This window comes from Corvus moneduloides, chromosome 5 (assembly GCF_009650955.1).
Source record: "Corvus moneduloides isolate bCorMon1 chromosome 5, bCorMon1.pri, whole genome shotgun sequence".
In the NCBI taxonomy this organism is placed as follows: Eukaryota; Metazoa; Chordata; class Aves; order Passeriformes; family Corvidae; genus Corvus; species Corvus moneduloides.
Window position 1 is genome coordinate 47,229,185 of NC_045480.1, and position 21,748 is coordinate 47,250,932.

Below are 21,748 nucleotides of genomic sequence, written 5' to 3' on the forward strand. Positions count from 1 at the left end.
TAAAAACTAAAACATTATATTGGAAGTTAAAAAGTTCAGTTCATGCTAAATCAAATTAATAAATTTGAATAATATTTAATACTGCTTTTTTAAAATAGCTTATTTGAAGGAAAATTCTGGATTGTGTTTTGTTAAAATATAACATATTACGTGTATAGCTCTAGACAACTTGAAAAAAGGATCTCATGGGGTGCTGACGAAATGAAATATCATTCTAAGAGTGTCTTATAAATCATAATGTTCTGGCAGAGCCATTTTGTAATGTAGGATGCAGGGAAGATTGGAAAGATAGAATTTCTAGATCAAAATCTGACAATGTTTATCATTTTCCAGCTCTGTGTGGTCTCCTTGGCATTGTTCAGAACACTTATTGGCTTGCATTGTGAAGATGTGATGTTACAGCTAGTTTTAAGGTAAAGCCCAAACTCCGTTTCCCATTCTTCATCCTAATTCTGGGACGTATGGTCTCTCTCTGTGGATGCAGAGCTGGGTGGGAGTTCTCCAAGAGAGCAGAAATCCAAGTAACTACAGAGATAAAAGTATTTACGGTCCTCACAAAAGTCTGCCAGACCTGACAAAGTTTGATTTACATCCTGAGATCTCCAGAGCAAGAGATTTTTCTTGTGATTTATTTCTATAAAAGTGAGAGAAGCTAAGAATATATTTATCACCTCCAAACTCCTTATTCCCTGCTTCTAAATGCAAAATTTTTCTCTCCAGCATGTTTTCTCTAGTGTATTATGCACTGTGATACAGACCTATATACTATTTGCAGCTTCCACCCTTCTTGTTGTTTTCCACCTCTTTGATTCCTCTCTCAAAGAGAATACTTCAGGTTCCTGAACTGTTTTAGGTAGATTGTTAAGTGATATACTAAATGCAGTGATTATTTTTGTTTTAACTTGTGATTCTGTACATTGCTTCAAAATACTTATAATTTGGGTGTGTTTATTAGATGAGAACTGGTTATTTATTTGGAAATATTGGCGTAACTGACTTGGGCGTTTAGCATTGAAGATCACATGAATGTTCCAGATACTGTCTGTCCCTCTACACACAGGCACTAAGGTGAAATTCCCTATAGACCTGGCAGTTGTGCCTGGGAATACGGCTAGGATCTCTGTGAACACTAGTACATCACTGCTCTAGCATTAGAGTGCTGTGGATGCTCTTTTTGTTTATTTAGGGAATCCTTTAGAATTTATTTGCATTTTAAATGGCAAATCATTTGTCCAGTTAACACTGGGGCTCTTACAAAAGTGCTTTTAAAAAGTAAAACAAAAGTGCTCTGAAGAAGTTCAACACGAGACTGTGCTTTCTCTGTTCCTTAGCCTCCTCTAGCTTCTTCTCTCCTCTGCCTAAGAGCTTAGTCTTGATCTACTGCAGGAAAACACTTGGATGACCTTCCCTCCTTTTTTTTCTGGCTGCTTGCATGACAAACTGCCTCTCTCTGGATTTCCCAGGAAAACAAATAAACTGAGGATTCTGAGAAGGAATGCATTCATAGTTGGACCAAACCGTTCTGCTGGCCTTTGGCATCTGCCCATGCCACACTCCCTCCATACCTTCTTAAAAAAGCTCTGCTCTGACCTGCAAAGGATTCCCTGTTCTGATGCAACTGGTTTCCTATCTCTACTTGTCTTGACAGCTCCTCATCGAACCAAGCATCACAATATAAAAAGTCATGGTTTCATGCTCTTGAGAGGTTTAGAAAATGGATCACTGTAAATATTATTATTGCTGTTTCTTTCATTTGAGAAAGCAGGAAGGTGGGAAGGGAATTTTGTATGTTGTTGCTTTCTCTAACATGAAAGGACGATCAGTAATGCTGTGGGCACTGCTGTTTCAGGTATCTGATCCCATGCAACCACATGATGCTGAGCCAGCGACGCGCTGTGAAAGAGAGAGACTGTTACTCTGTATCTGCTGCAAAACTGCTGGCCCTGACACCTCTCTGCTGCTCCACTGGAATCACTCTGACACTTGAAAGCCAAGCAAAAGATTATATTCTCTGGACAAAACCAGCACAAACTAAAGGTAATTGGTGCTCAGGGGAAGACCAAATCATTAACTGAGTTTGATCTGGTAGCACCCTGTCGAAGGAATGGGGAAAGAGTAGGAGGGGAAGGAAACGTGGTGGGCAACAACAAACTGGGCAAACCTGGACTAGAAAGTTTAATTCCTTCCATATATCCAGGTCTGTCGAAACCTTATTTTAACAGCTATCCAGCTTGAATATACGTTCATGAAAATAGTGTACAGGTGCATGGCCGCAGCTCTGGCTGCTTCAGAGTGGTTTTCTGCTGCTTCATTGAGGTTTGAATGCAGGCTGCTCTCTAAGAAATCTTGAGTTACAGCTCTGTCTTTGCAATAGGAAGAAATTGTGTGTTTATGAGCAAATCTCAATCATTATGCTTTGGTCTTCTTGCCTTATTGGATGGTTAGGGTTAAAGACTCTACCTGCACTGTTTTAGTGGATTACTTGCTGGAGAAAATTTGATACAATGCTCATGATACGAGTCATCTTCTTTACTTCCAGATCCTGGTAGGCGCTCTTCTGAATCTGCTTGCATTGTGGAATATGGAAGGTCTGTGGACATCAGCTACTTGCAGTACCTGGGGGAAGCTCAAGAAGCCATCATCCAGTGCTTGAAAGATTGTAAGGTTTGGTCTGCCTTGTATGATGGAGTAAATCCTGATCCAGACACCTTTATCCAGACGCTTGCAGAGGAGAACAGTACAGATGTGGAACACCCCATGTTTCGACTCCAGCAACGGACACCTAGCACATGTAGCTCTGCTCAAGCAACTCCATTCAGTGAGAAGATGCAGCTGGATCTAGAATGGGATGATAGCTATGACACAGGGATTTCTCCTGGGTCTAATGTGAGCTCACCACAGACGTATGATGATCTGGGAAGCATAGAAATGCAGCCACCTGCAGAGCCACCAAAACACATTCAAGAAATGAAAAAAAATGCCATTATGCTCATCAAAGGCTCTTACATAGAGGAGTCAGACTTTCAGGATGATGTTATGGTTTACAGGTTATGTGCCCAGAAGGATACTCAAGATGATGACAGCTCCAAGGAGAAAGCTTTAAATGTAGCCAGAGAACACAAGGTCCAGAGCCAGACAGTAGTCAATGGGTCTCTTGCAAAGACCCAGCTGGAAATGGACTTGGATGAGCACAGTAAGAGAAATTCAAGCTCAACTAAAGGTGTAATGAGAGAACAAATAAACCAGAAAATGACTGAGATTGATCCACAGCCAGACTTAGAGTTGAAGACTTCTTCTCAGGAGGCAGATTGTAACTTAAGTGTAAAACTGCTGAGCACAGATGGTGAGGATTTCATTGCACAGTATGACAGAATTATTAAGGAACTGGATCCAAACAGTACAAGCTTGGAGGAGCAGAAGTTGGATACTCCTGACCCTGTCTCTCCAGCAGAAGAAGAGGAGGACTTTGAGAATTTCTCAGCAGATACCCCTTCTGCAGAGAGTATATCATCTCCCTTTGGACCAAAGGAGGATGTCTCTCCAAAGCACTCTCCAAGGAGCCAGAGTGCTCCATTTACAGGTGGAATATCCTGTTAATTACATACATAACAAATATAGGAAGGCATGGGGATTAAAGGTGGCCAAATGAGATCACACTGTGTGGCACACAACACAAGCATAGACCAAGGAAGAGTCCTGGCACTAAACAGGGTATAGCCCAAATAGCTGAAACCACTCCAAGCAGAGTGAGAGATCCAGTGTGAAAATACAGCAGAGTCATCAGTGTTTCAGGGGTTTATTTCTGGCTGCTTTTTCTTGGTAATTGTTTAAAACATTGAGCAGGGGTTAAGTTGTTTGTATGTGAGAGTTCTGTCACTCCAGAGGAAGCTTTTGCAGTTGAAAGGTGTTCAGAGTAGCTGTTTTGATATACAGAGCCCAGGTAAATAATTTGTTTTTCTGGTGACTTTGATGGGATGAATGCAGCATCACAGTGCCATTTTTCCTCTCTTTGCTATTCCACATCGTAGCACGAGGTGTCAGCACTGGTGCCATGTCTGTACGTGCCTGTCTCCATGCTCTGCCCTGGCATCCTGTTCTCCAGTGTCAGGTCTGCCCTCGTTGTTGGCATACTTTTCTGTCTAGTGCCAGGCAGCAATTTAAGATTGGTCTCTGCTGACTGTCCAGACTATTCAGGAATGACATTACTACTGGAGGTCAGAGTGGGCTTTTGATCTGTATTTGTACAGCTCCTTGCACTGCAGGCTCCTGGTCTTTAATTAGGTCTCCTAGATACCGGAGTAATGCAAATAATAAAAAATAGTCATGTACTAGGTTTCCTCACCCAACACAAAACCTCTGTAAGATGGCTTCTTGTTCATTTGGAGGGGGAAAACATGTGTGTTCATTGAAAAGCAGCCCTAGGTCAGCTGTGGCCGAAATACTTGGCACTGTTCCTTAATTGAAAAATTCACTCTGTTTTTCAACTAATTTTCTATTTTTGCTGTGGTGGCAATTACCTTGTACCAGAAGCTAATTGCATCCCCATTTCTGTTTCCCATTATTTGCTGTCAAATGTAGCTCAAAAATGTTCTCTCTGGCTCTCATTCTTCATCTGGTCCCTCTCTCCATTTGTTCTTTTTCAAAAACCCATCCCTTGCCCAAACCCACAAAAACCCCAAAACTGAGGAAAATTAAGACAAAAAGCTAAACACAATAAACCTTGATGTTTGCTACCCATCTACAGTACCCATCTAGACTCCTTACCTTGCTTTAATGGAGATCTTAGTGATTGCATGTAAGGAAGTACTCATAACAACACCTTGGAAATGTTGAAATTGCAGGCCCTTTCAAAGACAGGAACCTGGTCTACTGGAAGGTGTTCCTGCCCAGGGCAGGGAGCTTGGAACTAGGTGGTCTTTGAGGTCTCTTTCAACCCACACCATTCTATGATTCTTTATCTAATTTGGGGTGCTGTATTATGTTTGTAGACGTGTTTGATAAAGGTTTTAGGTTGCTTTTACTGTTTTGGGATGGGGCCTCTCTCTGCAGAATCAAATAACCTGACAGAAGTTTCCTACAGCCAGTAAGTGTCAGCAATGCAAAGATGCTCTCTTCAGGCCTATGTATCTGTGAAGAAAATGTTCTCTCAGTGTCTTATATCCACTGTAAAAGCATTAAACACTCTCCTCCCTATTTTTACCTGTGGTGTTCAGGAACAGGTGTTTATTTTACTCCCTTCCTCTCCATGTATCAATGCTTGACTTCATGGCCCCGAAAGGAGTAATTTTTTGACTTCTCATCTAGTTAATCTGTTTCTTACAAGGCTTCTAAACTCTGCTTTCAATAAATTCTTGGGGGGTAGAAGTCATGCTATTACTGAGAATTTTTTTTATGTATTTGGTAACCTCTCTTGCAGTGCCGAGCAGCAGTTGTTGCAAGTACCTAGCTTCAGCTTTACCTACTCAGCTTTGAAGTGTTACCTAGAGAAGAGAAACAGTGACACATCTCAGCTCCTTCTGCCATCCCTTTTGATACAGTAGGGCTCCTCTCAGGAGCTGTGTGAAAATGTCACCATGAACAGGATAGCTTACGCTGGGACAGAAGAAACTGTATCTCAACAAAAGGGTTTGGGGCTGCTCCACTGGGTACCTGGGCTGTGATGGCTGTTGTGGTGGTTGAAAGGCAGCAGCCACATAAAGCCTTGTCAACACTGGCCCTCCCACCTTTCCTCTTGCAAGTGGAGCTGGGCCAGCATTAGCCCTGAGAGATGAGTCTGGAAGGAGCGCTTGCTTTGTACTCACAGTTGCTGTAAAGCATGACAGATTTCAGCCTTTAGTGGAGCTCTGTTAAGTGGAATGGCAACAGGCGTACTCCTCATTTGATCCTTCCTTTTGCACTGGCCCAGAACTGCCTTAGCCTCTGCTGCAGTTTCCTGCAGGCACTGGGCTGCACTGTGCCCTGCTCAGATGGTAGCCATGTGCAAGCTGAGGGGAGCTGGAACGGGGTTGGATTATGGCCACCTACTTGACCCTAGAATTGCCTATGGCATGCATCTTTTGCCAGGTTCGAGAGTGGGATATTCAAAGTTAGCAGTGCTAATCATCCAGGGATTCTTCTGCATGGTTTTCTTAGCTCTTATGGAACTGGAATAGTGTGGTGGGATTATGGGTGGGACAAGGCACATTTCTAAGACTTTACTTGTGATAGGTCACTCGTACTGGCTGCCTCAAGCATCTCCCCAGCTGTGTGGTCTAACAGCCTAGTATTTGGGTGAAGTTCTCAGCCTTGCAAAGGTTTCTTAAGCTGGAGTCCTAAGGGTTTATGTACTTCATGGTAAATGCTTGTGTATTTCAGTGGCTGTCCTTCAGCATGAATACACAAACTAAAGCTATTATTTATTGGTGACATTTATATGATAATGCCTATGTCTACCAGCAATTATGCTTATAAATCTATTTTAATGTCTTCCCTGCTTTGTGTGACTGTTGCTGTACTGAAAATGCCTTTTCTTGTGATGGGAACTATCACAGCTTGGATTTTATGGTTAGAATAGCATTTTCCTGTTTTCTTTGTACCACCAGTTTTTTGGTAAGACAAGAAAGCTAGCGATAATTTACTTTGCCCAGTCCTTACATAAAAATAAGGCACAGAAAGAGGAAAAAGAGCAGATTCTATTTGCATTAGAACTAGTAGTACCATTCCAATTTATTCAAGGGGAATAGAGTGGTAGACGGTAATGTCCTAGGCTAAATCCTTATTGGCACATGCAAAGTGGAATAGTCACATGTGTTACATATGTGGTTAATGTAAACTGATTGGCTAGGTAGCAAATGTGCTGCTAACCACAAAAGCTTTTAACACCTCTGTTAAGTCTGCTTTTCTGTTCAGCTACCGTTTGAGTTTTCTCCCTGTTGTCTTTAATTAGTGTGTGGGAGGGATAATTTGGTTGGTTGTGGTGGTCAAAATTCCCTTTAAATGCCTTTTTCCTGGATCTTAGGGTTTTTCTTCTGTGAAAACAAAAACATTGGTTCCTTCTTATTTTCTTGCAGGACCATTCATCAGCGTGGTGTTGTCGAAGCTGGAGAACATGCTGGAGAATTCCTTGCATGTAAATTTGCTGCTTATTGGGATTATTACTCAGCTGGCAAGTTATCCACAGCCGCTTCTTCGCTCCTTTCTGCTCAACACCAACATGGTGTTTCAGCCCAGTGTGCGCTCACTCTATCAGGTATTTACCACAGGTGTTAGCCATGCCTACTGGAGCAGTGTCTTTAGTGTCTCCTTAAACCTTACATTAGCTCCTTTCAGTTTCTCATGTAGCTTCCCTACCTGTCTAAGAGCTTCTTATTTCATTTCCATGTTTTAATTACATTTGTGCAAAGAACTGGAAACTCTGTATGACCATAGCTTTTGTCAGAACTCTGTTTTTTAATGCAGGTAGAGAAAGCCTGAATATTCAGTCTGTGGCTGTACTGGGAGCAAAGGAGGAAGAAGTAATTGTTACTGTTGTTTTGGTAGGTGCTGGCATCTGTGAAAAATAAGATTGAACATTTTGCTTCTGTTGAAAAAGACTTTCCAGGTCTTCTCTTGGAGGCCCAACAGTACCTGCTTTTTCGTGTGGACATGTCTGATGCTGCAGAAGAATTGCTCACCAAAGGTAAGTGTTAACCACACTCAGAGGAGGGCTGGATGGAATGACTTACCAGCTACCACTCTCCTTTTCTTCAGATGATTAAAAGAAGGTGTGGTGCATTGTGAATATTATCAGCCAGATGTATCCTTTTGACTTTAAACTGATGATGCCCAGTAGACCACAGTGTATGGGTCTATTTGGATATTCTTTGCTTTTTAGAAGCTTTTACTTGTTACATAAAATATCTATTTAAAGAAGTAACAAAATCAGTTCTTGGCTTGCTGTCAGTAAACAAACTCGCTTTCAAAGCTTGAGGTGAGGTGGCATATGTGCAGGATTTCATTTTATTTTTAGCTTGACCTTCAGCTAGTCATTGGTTCTTTTTTGATAAATGTTAGAGAGGACAGAAGTCCAGGATGAATTGGTTTCTGCAACAATTGAATAAGGCTTGGTATCATGGTTTGGGCTACCACTGAAGGAGATAAGACACTGAAAGTTTTCTGGCTAGTGTCTTTCTTGTATGACAGACAAAGCAAAGCAAACAGAAGAAACCAAAAGTTGTGTGTCTAAGAGCAGTGGGGAATTAGACATCCCACCAAGCCAGCTTTGCAGGGGGCTCTGTAACATCTGCTGCTTCTCAAGCACAGTGCACACTGCACCTGTCTTTACAGTTACCTGTATGTATTTATACTACTGTGGGGCAAGCTAGTAAAAATAAACAAAATGAAGTCTTAGCTGCTAACTAAGAACCTTTCAGACACAGCCAGGCAATGGGTAGAGTTGAAGCCCTGCTGTGAGGACGTGCTTGCTCTCAGCTTGCTGCTGGGTGGGCAGTGTTGGATGCAGGCTTCCCTTAAAAGCCAACTTCCCACATGATGGGAATGTGTCGAATTTGGTGAGTCATTAAGAGCTGACTCCGCAAGAGGGTTCAAGAGAGGCTGCATTTACAGGTGTGTGCTTACTCATCATTGGGAATCATTAATAATCACCCACTCTGCCCACACTTCTGTAAAGATGTTGATCCTTTTCTTGGATTTCCAGAGGTGTGGAAATCAGGATTTTTTATGTACCATTTTAATTGTGTTTTCATTTTTCAAGGCTCTGAAGAATAATCTACCTAGTTTATAGTCAGCATGTCTTTCTAAGGTTTGCAGTACATCTGGTCTGTAAAATTATGATCTTGCTAAGGCTGCTTCTCGAAGAATTAGTCTGTGGAAGATGCCTGCTGTAAAAAGGCTGTGTACTGCAAGTGTCAGTAGTGTTTTAGGCTCTGCATTCTGGTCCATAGATATGAGACACAATTAGACGGTATTGTAGCTACCATGTGGGAGATGAGATTAGGAGGCAACATTCAGAATCCTTTTTTTCTTAGGTGCTGGCAATAAGAACTTTTACATAATGCATTCCTGATGACATTTATTTAAACTTCCTGTTTTACGTCAGTTTTTTTCTGTGGGCTTCAGAATTTTCCAGGTTGACTCATGCTGGTCATTATTTAGGAATTTGGAACAAGGCTGCTTAGTCACCCTGTCTTCTGTATAGTGGCAACTCCCGTGAAGAAAGCTTCTCTTGACAAATAAGTGGAGGGTAAATTAATGTCTGGATAACTGCAGACTTGGTTCCCTACAGGACTGGTGATGCAAGTCATCAAACTATAATCCTGGGGGAGAGTTGACTCAGTAGCCCATCAACAAGTAGTTCATTATATTGATTAAGAAGTGCAAGGTAAGAACTGCTGCAATAACTGTAAATGAAAAAAAAAAACCCAAACGAAACAACAAATTAGGAACTCACCATGGGTGTCTTCGCATTAGCTTGAACACCACCTCTGGCTGTCACACAAACTGGTTGCTCTCTGAGTGATTTTTCCCCTGAACAGAAGCGGTGAATAACCCCAGTGTTCTCTGCAGGTGTGAGTATAGCTGGCCTCCTACAGAATTCACATATGAAAACCTGAAGCCAGAGATAGTGGGGAAGACAAAAGTAAAACCAAAACATTCTAGAGCATTTTCTTTCTCATTTGGGGGTTGGTCTCTAAAGGTGTTTGAGCAGAAATGGTAAAATTTGTTCTTTTTTGCTTGCAGTAGCATGTGGTTCTTCCACAGCAGCTTGGGCTCTGGTTACACATGTAGAGCTGTCATGATGCAGATCTCGTGTACAAGCTGCCCCTCTTTCAATGTGTTGGTAACAATCTTCAGAGTACTCATTTGCTCAATTTTCAATTGTATGACTCAGATTGCATCCTGACCTTAGAAAGAAGGGAACAATCCTGATCAAAGGAAAAAACCCAAATCTCTAGTTCCTATATCAGCTTTCTGTGCTTTTCTGGTGTTTCGGGGGTTTTTTTTCCAAACAAGCAGTTAAATCTAAACCAAAATTATTTTTAGAAATGTATCAATTTTGAGGCTTTTTTAAAGGAAGAGTAAAAACAAAAGCAAAGCTTTGACAGTAGACTAGCATTCTGGTTATATTGCCTAAACTATTTTAAAAACTTGAAATTTTAATTATGAAATGTTTTGACATTAGAAAATCTGAAAAAAAATCTTCAGGGGAAGCTTAAAACTTTATCTTTTCATTGTAATCTATAATTTAAGTTGTTTTTCCTCCCACAGTCAGATTTTCCCACAGAATTGAAATTCCTGTACTCTGTCTCTAGTAGATAGAAATTTGTAGAATAACAACATGAATGATTGATAAGTCTGGAGTTGGAAAGGTGTTTTAAACTCAAGAAAAGTACTAATCTGTTAAATGATTAAGATGATTTTTTTTTTTCAAGTGTTTGGAAGAGTAGCGTAATTCCACAGTGCCTTGGGTGAAGTACAGGCAAGGAACAAAAGTGCAGAGCTGTTGAACAGAGGGATTGCTGTGCAGCATGAGTGAGGCCTTCATCTACAGCTCCCCCTGTTTGCTGCTTGGAGAGGTTTCAGAGCGAGGCTGGCGTCACCTGAGGCTTACTTTAATATAAACTGTGTGCACTTTAAGGGAAACCCCTTCTGAAGGCAGCAGTGCAGTGTTGGGCTTGTCTGCAGTATGTGAGTTAGCATAATAGTCCTTTTATTTCTTTTTAATGATTTACTTACACATCTCAGGAGAACATCCACTTGTTAGTTAGACAGGATCTGTCTCCACTGTTGGCTTCAGTGATACCTTGTAGCAGTGAGTTCTATCTTGTAGCAGTGAGTTCTACAGGTTATTTTTTCTTTGTAGAGTATTTATTTCCATCAGTGTTAAATTTTGTCACCTTTTTAGTTTCACTAAATTAATTATCATCTAATTAAAGGGCAGTTCTGCTTCAGGTTGAAACAAGGAGCAATTGATTAAAATTTAAGTGTTGCTGTCACTGTAATTCCATGCATTCTGATACTTGAGCTCTGATCCTTTGAACTCTGGCAGCAGAGATCATATAGCAGAGCACACAGTGGCTTTCACTTGCTCTCTTTTTAATGTTTACTTGCTTTACAGGGAAGTAAATGTAGTTAGTGGGGCCTATAGCTACAGAAAAATCCAATTTTTAAATGGTTTTTTTCCCTTAGTTTCTAGCTTGCTTCAAACTCGTGGTGATATGACAGCTCGGCCTCAAACCCATTGACATGGTGATTCACAGGGAGAGGATAGAGAAAGAGAAGTAAAATCAAAACAACAGTTTGATCTGGGGGAGGGATAGAGCACAGTATTGTTGAAATGGAGACAACCATGCTGGCTCTAGATGCGTAGATATTATCTACTGTTTCAGAAGGTAAATCCATATTACTCTGCCCCTTGACTCCTCTTCTGCCCACATATTTCTCTCATCAGAGCTGGAACTGAATAATATATAACCTGGGGGAAAGATAGGTAATAAAAAATGCAATAGAACCGGGGCACGTAGAACTTTAAAATGCTGGGTTAGTGAAGTATCTCTCTGCGCAATCTGGGTACTGTGAATCACAGCTCTGACCACAATCCTTGTAAACTGGCTTTGGACACTGTACAGATACTCTGTGTGCTTAATATACAGAGTCTTTTTTTCTTTCCTCTCCCTCTCCTCCTGTCTCTAGGTAATGTCCAGCACATCAGCAATGCGGGGAAAGGAAGGAATCTTTCCGAAGCTTACCCGGCTGTACTGCAGCCTTTCTTGGGACAGAAAGGAAAGAAAGGCCTGGCTCATCCCAGCCTTCCTGCGCACGTGAGGAACGCCGTACTTGCAGCTGCCCTTTTCCCAGAGTTCCTGAAGGAGCTGGCAGCTCTAGCCCAGGAACATTCCATTTTATGTTACAAAATACTGGGGGATTTTGAAGATTATTATTAGTGGGTTTTTTAAATGTGTTTTAAAAAAGCTCTTGGAGTTTAAACAGATTTTTAATGCAAAGCTGCTTTCAAAAGAAGGTTGTACTTCAATATTTCCTGAAAATACTTGATTTGGAGGACGAAGAAGGAGGCAAAATATTATTCCAGTTAGGCCTTATAATTTCCCTTTGTGCTATATAACTTACTTGAGATTTCTGATACTGCTCTTACTGCAACTTCCTTCTTCATCCCTTCCTCTTTACAGAGCCACCCTTCTTTAGTGTCAGTAATTCCTGTTGAATTTCTGCAATAGACACTTGTAGGCTGGCTAAGAGACACAAACATGTTATCTTTTTCTGTTCCAGAAATATTCTTTTGGATAACTTGTTAGGAGACAAGTTTGCTTCAAAAAACATTGCCCCACGGGGAAGGTTCACAGTATAAAAAGACATGCAAAATCTGCACAAAACCCCTTTATGTGAAGGGCTGTGCATCTCGGTGTCATTGTCCTCTTTGCCTCTTCCCTTGCTTCACCCTGAAGCTGGGTTCTTACCAATCCACATCCGAAACCCCCTTTTTAACTACTGGCTCAGGTTTTCTGAATTCAAGTGATCTTATGTGTAGTAAACCCATGAGTAGCTAAAAGCAGGTGCTGGGCCCTACACATACCATATTGCCTTATGTTGCAGACAGATCTGCAGCTATCAGCTGTTGGGCTTTGAAGTCCAATGAACTGTATAAGTGGATGTGGATTGCAGACTGCTTGGAATTTTCCTTGCGGTTTCTCGGCATTCCTTGATAACTCCTGCATTGCTACCTAAGCCCGCGAGCATGCCTTATTTAGTAAGATTTGCACAAAGCACAAAACAAAATGTTTCTATGCAAGCTGTTATTAGTGTCTAGTTTATTTGTGTGCTTGTTTTAATAAGCTCAAGAAAGATACTCAGTATCTTTCTGCAGTGTTCAATGGACAGCAGGCTGTTTTTGTCTTTTTGTGGTCTTTTTTTATTAAATGAAAAAGGTTTGCTTGCTCATGAAAGGTGTACTGTCTTATTGTTAATTTCTTTTGGTTAAAGGAAAGTTAAGTACTGTTTGTTTACTTTTAATTTAGGTGTTTTAGGTGACTTTTCCTAATATTGCACTTCTGGGATGGTGAGGGGAGGACCAGGATGTTCACCAGCTGCAGAAAAGGAAGGAGTAATGGGGAAAGCTGTCTGCTGGTGACTAACTGCCTGAGAAAATTCTCTTCTGTGAGTAATGGGCTTCATTAGGAGAACCCAAACATGATGAATTGGTGCATCACCACTGCATTTTGTCTTATCTTAGCTGCATAATTGTGCTTCCAGGGTGTTGTAGTTGGCTACATAAAGAGAGGCTTAATTCATGAAAGCCATAAGCCCTTTTGTCCAAGATACAAACTAACAGTAACTCCAAAAAATGTGAAGAAACAGAAATCAGAAGTAAGACTTGCATACATTAGTTCTCCTGCTCATTGTAATTCCATAGTGTGAAATTCCAGTTAGTCACATAGTGGTTTTGAAGCACACTTTCTCAGAGATTTCAAGGAAAAAAACAGTTTAAAAGCAAAGGCATTCCAGAAGAGTCTAATTAATTGCAGGTCAAATTCCTCTGGAATGTGCAGTGCAGTTTAAGCTTCCTAAATCCTTTAGATAGTTCTGAAAAGTTCTGCCTTTAATCTACAAGGTATAGCTTAAATTGTCTGCATTCATTGTGTCAGCCTGCTGTAGGCTATTCCAAGGGAAAAAAAAAAAAAAAAATAAAAATCTCAAAGTCTACCTCCAACAAAATCACCTCCAGAACTTCTCTGGGTCCATCTTTACTTTTTGCTGCACAGTCTTCACTTCCATGATGGCTGGGGGTCATGTTGCTTCCTAGCTGACTCTCTCTGGTTTGCTTTCACTTATAACTTGTTTAGTTTTTTCGGTGCCACTGCATCACCATTCTGTAAACCACCTGCTGATCTCCACATGGCCCTCTTTCACCTCAGGCTTTCTTGGAAGCTGAAGCAAAAGCTGTGGGTTTTTTCTTAAGTTTTAAGTTATCCAGTTTGAAGAGAGCTCTTTCTTTTTCAGTTCCTCTCACCCTTGCATTGTTGTTGTAAATGGGTAATGAGATTGATTGATTTTTTGTTTTTTAATGATTCTATTTTTTAAGCTTGCCCTAGGGCATGGTGGGTCCTTTCCCCACTCCCCCATTACTGCTGCCTTCCATGCTGTACTCACAGGCCTGGCCTGAGGGGGTTCAGTGTGTGTGTTGGAAGTGTTTTAGCATTATGGATGTAGGGTCAGTGCTTGCTCTGCTTCTCACCTCTTCTGCAGGAACTGCATTTGAGCAAAAGGAAAGTGTGATCAACTGGCTTCTAGTCGTTCAGAAACAAGTGCTAAAATGCAGAAGCAACCTAATCCTTTTTTTGAAGGACGTCTTAAAAAGAAATTGTAAAGAATTATTTCACTTATTTAAAAATAAAGAACTCTGCAGACCAGTGCTTAAGGCAGTAAGTTCCTACCTGAACACTCCCTTCCTTTGTTTGTATTCTTAACTAAGAATTCTTATTTTCTGTGTGGAAGGGATTTTTTTTGAGATTTGGTGTTTTCAACAAATATCACTGCAGTTTCATCCCAGCAGGTCTGTTAAGCTACATGAGTATTTTAAAATGTGGACTGCTCAAAAAAGCATCTGTAAATTTGAGGAAGGAGAGGATTTTCCTCATAAACTGTAGTAGAGCTTATGCTCTACATCTAGTAGGGTAAAGTCAGCCTTTGAAATCTGGAGTTGTGTGGAAGGCTTCTTGCTGAAAGGTCAGAGCTGTGTTGGTGCACAGTGTCCCCTCACAAACAGGAAATGTTTGTCAGCTCCCCATAAGGAAGAGGTGGATGAGTGCAGTGACCCTGACCTAAAATGTAAACATGGAGATCATACGTGTACCTTTGCATTGCTTGGTTCTGAGTGGAATCAGACTTGCAGCTGTGTCTCAGTTGTGATAGCAGCATGATGTCTGGCAGCCAGCACAAAAACTATTGGTGGGAATTGCCTCTTCCTGCCTTCAAAATGCAGAACCTGTGATTTAGCTTGAAAATGTTGATCTTTTGAGATGAATCACATCTGTGTGCATAAACTCTTCAGCCAAATGCTTGTTTAATAAGCTTCTTCCCTCCTGTTAGATAATGTGTTATCCTGTCTCTCACCAGTGACACATCCTTTCCCCAAAAAAACCTGTGCCTGTGGTCCAAGCTTTAGTCCAGCCTCTAGGGTCCCTGGAGGACAACAGCCTTATGCTGCTCTTTCCAAGAACAAGGAGGTGCTCTGTGATTTGGTTTTCCCCACACTCAGGTGGGTGTGTGAGTGGAGCAGTCCCTCTGGCACACTAGCTCAGCATCAGTCCCAAATGAAGTGCCTTGGCAGATCTGTTCCAAAGAGCGCAGGTGGTGGCTCAGTGATACCAAAGTGAATTTCCAGTCTCCTACTAGATGTTTCAAACCGTGAATGCCACATTTCCAATGGTGTAGCCTTGGAGTGTGTTTTTAAGCTGCTCTGCTATAGCAAGGAATCTTTCCAGCAATTTCAACCTGCTTTTTTGTGCATGTGTGTGTTTTTGGTTTGGTTTTTTTTTTTTGTTTGTTTTGATTTTCAACCTACCTATAAAGTGAGCACTTTGTCTTCAAAAAGTTGTAGTCATTCTCTTTTACCGGCCATTTTTGGATGCTTTCTGGGTTAGTCTCAGTAAACATACATATGGTTTGTATTAATTGGACTAAAGCACTGAGCAATTTCAGTCATGCTTGTGCTGATCTTTGGACATGTATAGTCAGGTGCAGTTCATGTGTTGTGTTGCTGGCTGTGCTCACTACCTTTATTATTGTATTCTAGGCATTTTTCTTTAATTTGATCTTTTCCATGTGTGCCCTAAAGAATATTACGATATTTCAAATGAGATCAAGTTGTTGGTGTTACAGTTCTGGGTGTGAAAAATGCATTGTCTTTTTTTGTCCTGGTAACTTCTGACCTTGGTTTGGAAGAACAGAAATGAGAACTTCTGTTTTCAGCTGTATTCTGTAGACATGAGAAAATTCCAATATCAAGCACGGACTGTCCCTCCCACCAGCACGCCCAGGTACATCCTTCCCAGCATCCAGTTCATAAATTACTTTCTTCCTTTTTTCTTTGGGATTTGTCACTTTGTAAAAAGTCTGAATTCAGTGGTGTCATGCTGTGGTACAGAGCATTTGCCTTTCAGGTGTGATTTGGTATTTTTAGTAAGATTGGTAAATTTCCTAGAATGGGAGAAAACAAAGTGTGATTGAGGTGGACCTCGGACATCAGCAGGGGTCCATGCTTTGGAATCGGAATAGGACTGGATAGACAATAAACCTGAGCAGAATTCCTGCCACTGATGGCCACTCTTTGGCCTGTGCACAAAGCCCAAGTGGTCTGTTCAGACCTTCAGAGAAAAACATTTGCAAACAAACTTGCAGCATCCTGCAGAGTCCAAGGTTTTAAGTTCAACAGGTTAAGTTCTGTTTACCAAGAGAAGTTCACCATCCAGCACAGCATGTGCACACTCACTACCCTTTTGTGCACTCTGCTTAAGCCTCTCAGAAGGTTTTGTGCTTCAGGAAGGTTTTTTAGCTCCCCTAAGACGCTCTAAAACCTCAGGGCTGGAAAGAAAAGGATGGGAGCAGTGTGATTTGTTGCAGTTAAATTATGTCATTGTATCATTTGAATTTGTAGCCACAGCTCCTGTTTGAGGATGGCTTGATTTAATAAGCAATTTACTCTGCTGTATTTACTGAAATTGCTATGTCATGCCTGCAGTTCTTATGACAGCTCCCATTACATTTGTAACATTTAACTTGCGTCTGTGTTTATGAGTAGAATACTGGGATTTTCCTCTTTCTTTTAACTCAGATAGCTCTGGCACTGTACAGTAACAATGCTGCTGTGTCCAGATCTGATTTAGTTAATTAGAGTATGTTCCTCCTTGCACTCTTTGAGCATTATCAGCAGAAATGGAGGGTACATGGCACCTGGGCTGCTTATATTAATGAGCAGACCTAAGGGAAAACCCCACAGATTAGCAGGGGGCACTTCCCTCTGTGTGAAATGCAGAATTTACGTATGTGTTGCTCTGATTTATCAGCGACTAGAAAGAAAAAGCTCAGACTTGAAAAGTGAATATGACCATGTCCTACAGTACCTGCCCATGTCCTATAGTACCTGTCCAAGTGGATAGCACTGCCGTGTGATGTTTTGGGACAGGAATGTGCAAAGGAGCGTAAAAATTGCACCTTGTGAAGGTGGTGTCAGACTTGCATAAATAGGTACTTGGATAAGATGATGGTGGTGCCAGCTGTCTGACAGCAGATAGCCACAGAATGCAGTGCTTTTTCTGTGACTTTGTTGGCGGTCAAAGCCCTGCTCTGAATAAATGCACTTTATTTTTTAGTGGCCCCCAGCTTTCTAAACATGTTGTGGCCCAGCATCAATGTACTTCATTTGTTAAATGCTCAGTTGGAAGCCTCTTATTTATGAAAAGGAGCATTACTTGGATTCTCAAATATGTAGGTGCTTAAAGTGGCGTTTTGTTGCTGACTGTGCAAATCTTCTTTTTGTTCATTGATTATAATGGTTCTTGTGTGGCAGCTGGATTAAATTAAGACTGAAGTCTCTGGGCTAAAAGCCCTGATGGAACTTTTGTGCAAAGGCTGCATTTCTCAACTTTGGCACTTCAGCAGACTGCCCGCATACAATTATGTACTGTGGACTAAATACCTGCAAACCTATGTCTCTGATGAAGCCAATTCCACAGCAGCTGTGTTTTATTGCAGTCTTCTTTAAAAATAACTAGCTTGGATTTAGACCAAAAAATAACATGGATGAGTCAAATCCAAGACAACTAAACTGTGTCCAGCTCAGTGCTGCTGTGTCAGTTTGGCCAGAGCTCAGACGAAATGCCAGCTCGTACTCAAAGGAGAGGGAGTGGCCCTGGGTCTCAGTGTCCCTTGTTGCAGCTTGAGCCAACGACTTATGTCTCTTGGTGTCCAAGCACAGCTTGCTGTTTAGAAACACTGATCAGTGTCTTTTGTAAATCTCCAGGGTCATGACATTGGTTCCTGAGCTTCAGTGTGAAAAAATCTAGCAGCCTCTAAGACCAGCCTGAAAGTGTGGCCTCTTGAGCAGCTGAAATACAGCTTACTGATGGTTATGCCTGCTTACTGGGTTAGACAATTACAGCTGTGGCTGATGCAACCACATGTTGGGAGACCTTTTTCTTTGTGCTTACACAAAATGGCTGTGCATGGAGGGAGCATTCCCTACAGTGAAGCTGTTGGCTCTTGTGAGGATCATGGCAGTACAACTCTGCAGCTCCAAGTACTGGACTCAGATGGAGGCCTTTCTCCAGCGGCTGCAATGGCAAGGCAGGGAATGTTGCACGGATTACTTTGCTGCCTGTGTATGAGGTGGGATAACATGGGGTCTGCCACAGCTGTCACCAGTCTTTTTCTCGGGCAAAGCCAGCAGGCAAGATGGGAATTGTTCAAAGGGTCATGAATTGGACCTTCCCCCCACACAGATAAAGGGGAGGAACCAAAGGTCAGGGTCCCTGACCACTTATATCTGCAGCTGGTCAGCAGATGCTGCAGACAGTTGTGAAATGCCTGTACGCCCTACAGGAGATCTTAAGGATCTGGGACTAGGATGCTTTGCTCCCTCATGGTGGCACCTGAGCATTTCTGCAGTTTGCTTTATTGCAGTTAAGATTCAGGCTGTACAGCCTAATGTGGGATGTGTGCTGGAGTACAGTCAGGAGAGGAGGAGCATTCCCGGTGGTTTTGTGTTTCCACTGCAGTCATCCCTAGTTATTGATGTGGCTTGGCCCAGGGGCTCTTGAAGATGGAGTCTAAATTTGCCATCACAATGGGCAGAAAAAGGCACAGCAAATTACAGGTCATGACAACCTAGGAGTTTGCATTTTGTTGCATTCCTCACACTGTTCAGCAATAGAATCCTCTCTGTCTGTGTATTACCTGCATATTTGAGGCTTCTGAGGGGACAGAGGACAACTTGCACTTGAAGCCAACCCAATGCAGGGAAGCTTCTGAGCCTTTGGGTTGATAAATGTAGACCTCCTGTCGCTGTAACTTGGTTTTAAGCGGCCACTACCTGATTCAGAACCCAATGTATTTGTGTATGAGTATGTGTAAATAGCATTTTAAGGAAGATGCTGGCAACGAGGGCAAACCAACCAGCAGTGTGCTATTCCTTCTTGTCCTTCGTGCAGTTTGAGAAAAGAGACCTGACTGTAAACCCAACTTGTTTTCCTTCATGTGTGAAAAAACAAGCGCTCTCCATGTTGAGCATGCACCCAAGGCCATAAATCCCTGGGAAGGTGCTGCTGAGGTCAGTGGTTGTGAAAGTGTAGGTAGAGAGAGGGTGCTCAGAAGAGAAACGAGTGCATCCCAGAACCCCTACGCCACACCACAAAGCAGGGTGGAAAGGGGCTGCACTGAAATCGCAGCTGAATGCTCTGCTAGAATCTTTTAGTTAAGGTTCCTCTCGTATGCTTCTATTTTTAACACAGTTAAAATTAAACTCTGCAGCCAAGGCTGAGCGCTAGAAATTCTTTCTTCACTACTTACAGCATTGCCAGCATCTTTTTAGACAACTTCAATCTCCTCTTCTGCAGCCTCAGATACAGGATACTTCAGCTATAGGAGTAAGTATCAGCTCTCCACCCTCAGGCCTGACCTCCTAGAAGACTTCCAGCAATGAGTAGATGAGATGGTCACAGTGTCTGGTGTCAGCTTTTAATTTGTGAGCATTTTCCTTGGTCCTCTGTTCGTGGATGGTTACTGCTGAAAATCTGCATGAAACTGTCCTTAATTCACCCTGCCTGATGTTGTTGCACAGATGGCATCTGCAATGATTAGATCAGAGAGCACTGGAGTAGCTAAGTGAGACTTCCAAGTTGGGGTCAAAGCCTCAATCTTCATTCTGGACTTCCAGCCTCGGTACAATGACACTTGGAACAGCTTCCTGGTCTGCAGAATGTTCTACATCCAACACTTCACAGTCAGGCTCTTGCCTTCTTTCCTGCAGACCCACCTGTCCTGTAGGGTTGTTTTATTTGTCTTTACAGTAGCAGACACTAAATTCCTTGAGGCTGTTGCTTCTGCTTTTTTTATGTGCTCAGGGACTACTGCTAAGCAGATATAAACCAAAGCTGTTTGTTTTGCTCAGTAGCGTGTTCACTTGTTGAGTATTTCAAATTTGCCTTGAGCTCCATTTAGGGGAATGGGAAGGAGGTGGTTGTATTTAGGTTGCTGTATCAGGCCCTTGGCAGCCAAAAAGGATCCCATGTTTTGGTTGTATTGGTTCAGTCAAAAGGGTGTGAAGTGACTGATGAGCCCCTTAATGCAGGCTGGGATAGTGGCAGCAACATGAGCTGGCCCTACTGAGCCTTCCCATCACTAGGTCTGAGCACTGCCAGCTACCACTGCTTTGAAGTTTGTACCTGATATCTCCACAAATGTTAAAAAGCTTCATTATCTTGATCTCAATTGACTCAAACCACTTTTTTTCCTATCAAAAGGAAATTTCCATTTTGTGTGTGTCTGCAAAAGAGTTCTTAAAAAATTTCAGAAGTGACTGCTTCATAATACAGTGCAAGATTTATAGACTATGGCTGCTCTTTCCCTTCCCTGGAAGGGAAGAATATTACAATTATCCCTTTTTCATCTTTCTTGTTATCCATCGTGTCTGGCAGGTGGAGGTGAAAACAGATTGAGACTTACAGTAAACCACAGAATGCTTTGGGTTGGAAGGGACCTTAATCTAGTTCTAACCCCCCCCCCCCCACCATGGGCAGGGACACCTCCCACTAGACCAGGGTGCCCAAAGCCCCATCCAACCTGGCCTTGAACACCTCTAATGATGAGGCATCTACAGCTTTTAAGGGCAACCTGTTCCAGTGCTTCACAGTAGAGACTTTTTTCCTAATATCTGATCTAAACCTGCCCTCTCTTATCTTAAAGCCGTTCCTGCTCATCTTATCACTACATGCCCTTGTCCTTCTTCAGCTCTCTTGTTGGCCCATTTTAGGTGCTGGAAGGTGCTCTAAGGTCTCTCCAGAGCCTTCTCCTCCCAATGCCGAACAGCCCCAACTGTCTGAGCCTCTCCTCACAGGTGAGATGTTTCAGCCCTCTGATCACCTTCATGGCCTCTGGACTCACTCCAACAGGTCTGTATCCTTCCTGTGCTGGGAACCCAGAGCTTGATGCAGCACTGCAGGTGGGGTCCCACCACAGTGGAGCAGAGGGGCAGAATCCCCTCCCTCATCCTGCTGCCCACAGTGCTTTGGACGCAGCCCCGGACACAACTGGCTTGCTGGGCTGCGAGTGCACATGGCCAGGTCATGCCGAGTTTGTCATCCCCCAGCACCCCCAAGTTCCACTTCTTTGCGCAGCCGCACTTCTCAAGCCTGTCCAGATCCCTCTGGATGGTATCCCTGTCCTCCAGTGTGTCAACCACACCACACAGCTTGGTGTCATCAGAGAACGTGCTGATGAGGGAACACTCAATCCCACTGTCCTTGTCACCAGCAAAGATGTGAAACAGGGCCAGGTCCAGTGATGACCACTGGAGGACTCCACTCATCATTGGCCTCCACCTGGACATCAAGATACGGACCACAACTCTTTGAGTGCAACCAGACAGCCAGTTCCTTATCCCCTGAGTGGTCCACCCATCAAATCCATGTCTTTCCAGTTTAGAGATAGGATGCTATGCAGGACAGTGTCAAGTGCTTTGCATATGCCCAGCTGCATGATA

General features: G+C 42.4%; 1 protein-coding gene across 12 annotated transcripts in view; it reads left to right on the forward strand.

Moving 5' to 3' along the window:
• FAM160A1 (family with sequence similarity 160 member A1) overlaps positions 1-15,573 on the forward strand; it is an 83,748-nt gene extending 68,175 nt beyond the window's left edge. For 11 of the 12 annotated variants that reach the window (XM_032108265.1, XM_032108271.1, XM_032108274.1 and 8 more), the window contains 6 exons: positions 334-413; positions 1,850-2,037; positions 2,540-3,580; positions 7,050-7,228; positions 7,519-7,657; positions 11,671-15,573. In XM_032108265.1, the coding sequence (XP_031964156.1) occupies positions 334-413; positions 1,850-2,037; positions 2,540-3,580; positions 7,050-7,228; positions 7,519-7,657; positions 11,671-11,921 (1,878 nt within the window). In that variant the 3' untranslated portion in view covers positions 11,922-15,573. Of the gene's footprint in view, positions 1-333; positions 414-1,849; positions 2,038-2,539; positions 3,581-7,049; positions 7,229-7,518; positions 7,658-9,262; positions 9,971-11,670 lie in introns of those variants that run through there. The other variant, XM_032108275.1, reaches the window with a different exon arrangement.
• Positions 15,574-21,748: the final 6,175 nt, after the last annotated feature.